Source organism: Elaeis guineensis, chromosome 2 (genome assembly GCF_000442705.2).
Source record: "Elaeis guineensis isolate ETL-2024a chromosome 2, EG11, whole genome shotgun sequence".
Taxonomy (NCBI): Eukaryota; Viridiplantae; Streptophyta; class Magnoliopsida; order Arecales; family Arecaceae; genus Elaeis; species Elaeis guineensis.
Window position 1 is genome coordinate 96,334,426 of NC_025994.2, and position 6,381 is coordinate 96,340,806.

The window sequence follows — 6,381 nt, forward strand, 5'->3', positions numbered from 1 at the left end:
CTTCTCAACAGAAGACCCGTGATGGCTTGGTTTTTCTCATAGAAACCCATGAGGGCTACGGTCTCGTGAAAACTGAAGATCAGGAACCCGAAGAAGAGAGAGAGCCACCGTACACTGTAGATAGAAGGAGCAGGACTTCTGAATAGCGGACAGCGGTCGTTTCAGGAGTTCGGGGGGTCTTCCAAGAGAGAGAGCTTTTGTGAGGGAGAACTTTCTATGAGGGAGAAATTTGGTGTACGAGGATTGAGGGTGAGATCTCCTCTTGTAAATTTTTTTTTCGTAGTGAAGTTTGTATGCCCCGTGAAGACGAGTCCTTTTGTGGCTGATCTACGTATTTTGATTGTTTTTGTTTTGTTTCTTCTTTTTTCTTGCTGCATCGTGCAATACCGAAAAGAACTTGGAAGGTGGTATCCTGGCCACATATCTATCCAACAATACTATTTATGAGTTGGTTGATGAATATGAATCAAATAAGATAGGAATCCAAATCACTCGTGGACGGTGTTTCCTCGTGAATACTCTTTCTTGAATGACACTTTCCTAAAATCTCATATCCAACATATAGGATTTGGCATTCATCCAGATGGATGGAGGGGCAAGAGTGTTTCAAAATTTTATCCCAAAACTTGGATATCTGTCTTCAAAAATAGATTTTTTCATCACTAAATTGAATAGTAATTGAAAAAATAGGGTGATCTGAAATCTTATTTCCTGCCATACAAGAAAGTTGGATTTAACTAAATATGGTAATTTCATCATTTGTACATCTGGATGTATCAGCCCGCGCCAAATATCCTCTTTAGGTTTGAAAGATAAACATGAGACAAATGCTGCGGTGATTTAAAATTAGGGAAGCCTTGATTGTTACGTAGTCCTAACGAATTGTGCCCCGCGCTTCGACATGGTGGCGTGGGAAAAATTATGCTTTCCAAACGTGCCACGTCGTAATCCTCCGGCGTGCACCCACAAATGCCCATCTCACCTACCTCGGAGAAATTATTGGCTGGGCGTGGTCCAGGCAGACCAGTCAAATCCTAACACGCCACATTAACCCTTGTGCGTTATCCACCGTGCACGTGCTCCGCGATGTGCGCTGGTTTAGGCAATAATTTTTCCTCCCCCCGCGTTGGGAACGAGTGCGAAGATTAGTGCAAGTAGTTAGGTTCGTGTATCCTCAAAAGGTTTAGACGACTGCCACGTCATCATGGCCTTTATTGGTCGCGACATCAACGGGATTTTCGCCGCTCTGCCATGTCCACATTTTAACACTCACCGCCTACAGGACCCATCCCTCCACGTTAAAGGGTCCCCCCGTCATCGAGGGAGGCACCGAAGCAGCCAAACCCGAACTCCGTCGCCGCGCGATGGCCACTGCCGCGAATTCCGTCCGCGGAAATCCTACCGTGCCCCGCTCGTCCTTCCATGGAGTCCGGATGCCGCTGAGATTGGAGAAATCCCGGCTGAGCCCCTCCGTGATGCGGTCACCACCCTGCCGTGCCGTCTCTTGTACGCTCACCCGCGAGCCGGCCGCCGTCAAGACAGAGGAGAGCCGGGCCGGCGCGGCCCCGCGGCCGGATACGTTCGGCAGATTCGGGAGGTTCGGGGGGAAGTACGTGCCGGAAACCCTAATGCACGCCCTCGCCGAGCTCGAGGCCGCCTTCCGGTCTCTCTCCCAGGATGGGGATTTCCAGGTTCGATTCCTTTCCCCTTGGTTTTTGTCACTTTAAATTGATAATGATGGATTTGAAGTTTTTTAATCTCTTTAATTATCCTTGTCAGCTAGTATGTATTATTGTTTTTTCAATTTCTGCTAAGATCCATTTTGTTCCCTTTGTCCTGAGCAAATTTTAAGTTTTCTTTTCTTTTTTTTATTTGGACTTGAATTTATGTGTCTTTTATCAGAATTATATTTATGAATATAAGCTAAAAGAAACATGGATCGGATATATCTACTATTTTTCATAGAAAAGTTATCTCCCTTTTAGTTGGCCAGACTTTTTTGGTGATTTTTGTGAAGACGTCGATCTACTCGATCAGTTGATATATTCTCTTGCGAGTAAGGTCTAATTAAAATATATGCATTGTTGGTTATGTGAACATCTATATATTATGCGTATACATTATGCGTGCAAGTATGCTTGGATCGATTGATATGTTTGTACTTTTGCATGTTTCGGGAAAGGAAAACCCTAATCCAAGCCTTTTCTAAATAGAAGGGCACAGATCATGTATAATTTGAATAAATTATAAAAAATGACTATTGTTGTTTACATTTTGCGAAATACATTAGAAAAACTTTTTGTTCAAAAGAATTCGGTCAGGATGAGCATAATAGCAGTATGATTTGTAAATTAACTTTGAGGTTTTCTATGGAGAATATCACATAAAAGTGTACTCTTTCTGCAGCAAGTTCACTCTGCATGCTCCCTTACCCATCAACTGGTGTAAGTTAGGAATGCTGGGAGCAGTTGGTGGGAGTGGTTTTAATTTGATAAATTGTTAAGGTTATTGGGTCCATATTCTGAGTTTTTCTAACTTTTAATTGTGGTCCAAACCTATTTTTGGGTAGTGACTTGGCAAGCTCCTATGCTAAATGGATGAACGATTGATTTCAACGAATATGTCTAGGTTCCTAATTCTAGTATTTAACATCAGAGTAACCTTATGTATAACATAAAATTTACCAGAAATAATAATTCTGGCCTATGAGATGCGATTGTTGCATCCGAAAGAAGAAATTTAGCCCATGTTGATCAGCTTGTTCATTTTTCAAAAATTTGTGTGATGACATTCAAATATGTTTTGATTACTTGTCTGTTTTGTATTTCTACAACTTAAAGCAACTATCTGATATACTACAATTTCTAGTCTTTTCATCAGCTTGTTAAGTCTTTGCATCTATTTTCTTCTATTGCAGAAAGAATTGGACGGGATCCTTAAAGACTATGTTGGTCGGGAGAACCCACTTTACTTTGCAGAACGACTAACAGAACGTTATAAACGGTCAAATGGTGAGGGTCCGCAGATATATCTAAAAAGGGAAGATCTCAACCACACCGGGGCCCACAAAATAAACAATGCTATTGCACAAGCTTTACTTGCAAAGCGTTTAGGAAAGGAGCGCATTATAGCTGAAACAGGAGCTGGGCAGCATGGAGTTGCAACTGCTACAGTATGTGCGAGATTTGGATTGCAGTGTATTATTTACATGGGTGCTCAGGATATGGAGAGGCAGGCCCTAAATGTTTTCAGAATGAGGCTTCTTGGAGCAGAGGTTTGTAATTAATATTAACTATGTTAGCATGTCTGATATTGCAGGTGTTAATTAAAATTCATTTGATACAGAACAAACCTGGTTGAGGTTTTATGTTGTCTTGTATATTTCAATAATTCTTAAGGAATCTCATCTTCTTGCGTTGTAGACGTGCTAGAAAATCAGTAGATTTGATGCTTCCTTGTAGAAGCAGCGTGATTGTTCTTCCTGGTAGAAGTAGCGTGATTGTATTCATATGCTCGACCTTTTTTAGTAAGATCATCATTTCTCTGCAAACCATTCATTTTATTATTCTGTTGTTCTAATATTGGTTCATTTGTTAATGGAGTATAATGAAAAAAGTGGTTGTATTTTGGATTTCTTAAATAGCTAGATCAAGTTAATGCATTCTCTTTTTAATGAATTTTTTTTAGATTTCTGAGATATGATGACAAATTGAAAAAAGCATTGACGATTTTTTCATAGTATGTTTTAGAATCTGATTCATTAGCTAGTGAAAAACATTGATCTCTATTTTGCTGATCTTCAGTTGATAGAGTTTTAATATTGTTTCATTTTCTACACATCTTGTTGATAATGTGGTAATGTGCTAGGTCTGGAGGTCTTGCATGACTCTTTATGAAGCTGTCACTTTGGTGCACTTTTTTTTTCTTATAACTAATGTAAATAGTATCATTGATCGATTTTTGAACTGTTGTAGTGGTGACTTTCCATAGGTCAGAGGAGTTCATTCTGGGACTGCAACGCTGAAGGATGCTACTTCTGAGGCTATACGGGATTGGGTGACGAATGTTGAGTCAACCCATTATATTTTGGGGTCTGTTGCTGGTCCACATCCATATCCAATGATGGTGAGGGATTTCCATGCAGTGATTGGTAAGGAGACAAGAAGACAGGCAATGGAAAAATGGGGTGGAAAGCCAGATGTTCTAGTTGCTTGTGTTGGTGGGGGTTCAAATGCAATGGGACTCTTCCATGAGTTTGTTGATGACTCAGATGTAAGATTGATTGGTGTGGAGGCTGCAGGACATGGCTTGGACAGTGGTAAGCATGCTGCAACCTTAACAAAAGGAGAAGTTGGCGTATTGCATGGAGCAATGAGCTATTTATTGCAAGATGATGATGGACAAATAATTGAGCCACATTCTATTAGTGCTGGGTAGTATGCTAGTAACATATTCCTGAAACTTTTTATCCACATTATGATGTTTCAATTTATTTTGTTCTGATCCATACTTACAAGGTCAATTCTGATAGTTCTCTGTTAAATTTGTTAGCTTGGACTACCCTGGTGTTGGACCAGAGCACAGCTTTCTGAAAGATATAGGACGTGCTGAATACTATAGTGTCACTGATCAAGAGGCCTTGGAAGGTATAGAAGCAATAGTTCTCATAGTTGATATGATTGTTGATACTAATTTTGTTTATGCAAAACCATATGCAGTTTTTATAAGAAGTGAAGTAACTTTTGGGCCCCTTGGTTTATTAATCTCTATCTGTATCTTTAGTATAATGCTGTAAAATGCATATAGAAAAGTCATTTGTCTCTTGAAGTATGAAATGCCTTTTCGATTGTGAACTGTTTCATCAAATATGTTGTAGAATACTGCAAAAGACATGGTGCAAGGGGAATATTTCTTAGTGTAGGTGTGAACTAAGGAGATCATATATGGTAGTTTGTGAATCTAAATGTTTGAGTTTGCACCAACAGAAAAAAAGTGAAGAGAAGAAAAAGAAACTTCAGATCTGAAACACAATGCAGTTCTGCAGAAATTCCTTCTATATAGATCTACTTCATGATCTGTTTGGAGCAATGTTCATTTAGATTGGCTGTAATGCCATAAAAATTGAGCAAAAAGGAAGTATAAGTTATATATGTTCTTTTTAAAGGTGGAAACAACATCAGCAGATAAATTTTTTAATTCTTAATTTTCACTTATATATTAGTTTTCTGAGATTGTTCAAGATAATAAAGTCCATAATAATGGTGGCTGAATCCTATAAGATATGCCCACTTTTCCTAGAGGAGGAAGCAGGAAGAGACCACATCACTTTATCTCCCCTTTATCTATATGCTCCCTCTTTAATATTTACGTAAAGATGGATAACAATGTTGAAGTCAATCAAGATGAGTTTAGGACGAGAATTCAGCTAATCATGGCCTCTATATATAGGGATATGTTCATCCAAGAGATTTTCAGGGGAAAAAAGATGAAATTTCAGTTACTTTTTTCTACCCTGCTTCTTGGTGAATTTTCTGTTTGGGCTGTATCCCCAGGATTGAGGTTTCGCTTGTTCATTAGTTGTGCACTTAATTGAACTGTCTCTTTCTTGCAAGCAATATGCTTCCAGCTGCAACCTTAACATGCTTGATTTATTTGACCAAAAGATAATGCTTGGTCAAAATGATGGAATTTTTAAAGCATTTAGACCCTGTTCTACCTAATGGAACTTTAGTAATTCTTTTTGTCCTTAACCAGTCAGCTCAAGGTTGAAGTCTATTATTATTTATTAGTCATTCTAGGTTCCTTTATACCTGCATTCTGTTGTATCTAGGTTGTCAGCTATATGTTTGTTATCTTGCTACCATGTTGTGCTTGCAACTTTATTGTTGTTCACATGCATGGGATATTTTATACTTGATTTCAGTTATCAACATTCTCAGGATTCTATTAAATGAGGTTTATATGTACTCAGCTTTCAAGCGTTTGTCACAATTGGAGGGTATCATTCCAGCCCTAGAGACTTCGCATGCTTTGGCGTACCTGGAAACGCTCTGCCCGACCCTTCCTGATGGAGCTAAGGTGGTTGTCAATTGCAGCGGAAGAGGGGACAAGGATGTCCAGACAGCTGCAAAATACCTTCAACTCTAATCATTCAATCTCAGAGCTTGCATTGAACAGGAAAATAAGAGAGGAAAAAACATGTTTGAAGATTGTTCAGGTCTACCATATGCCTTGTTGTTCACCAAAAATTTTATGAGATTCTCACTTTATTTGAGTAGTTGTCAATGATCAAATAAGGTATGGCCCAAAGAAAAAGTGCATCTAAGCATGTCATATTATTATTTAGCGGTACCTAAGTATATTCAAGTTATATTGTTATCA

General features: G+C 39.0%; 1 protein-coding gene across 1 annotated transcript; it reads left to right on the forward strand.

Moving 5' to 3' along the window:
- Window positions 1–1,238: 1,238 nt before the first annotated feature.
- On the forward strand, window positions 1,239–6,381 carry LOC105051745 (tryptophan synthase beta chain 1). The gene is made up of 5 exons (XM_010932339.3): window positions 1,239–1,691; window positions 2,918–3,274; window positions 3,991–4,433; window positions 4,552–4,646; window positions 5,972–6,381. The coding sequence occupies exons 1-5, from the start codon at window positions 1,365–1,367 to the stop codon at window positions 6,145–6,147; spliced, it is 1,398 nt and encodes a 465-aa protein (XP_010930641.1). The 5' UTR covers window positions 1,239–1,364; the 3' UTR covers window positions 6,148–6,381.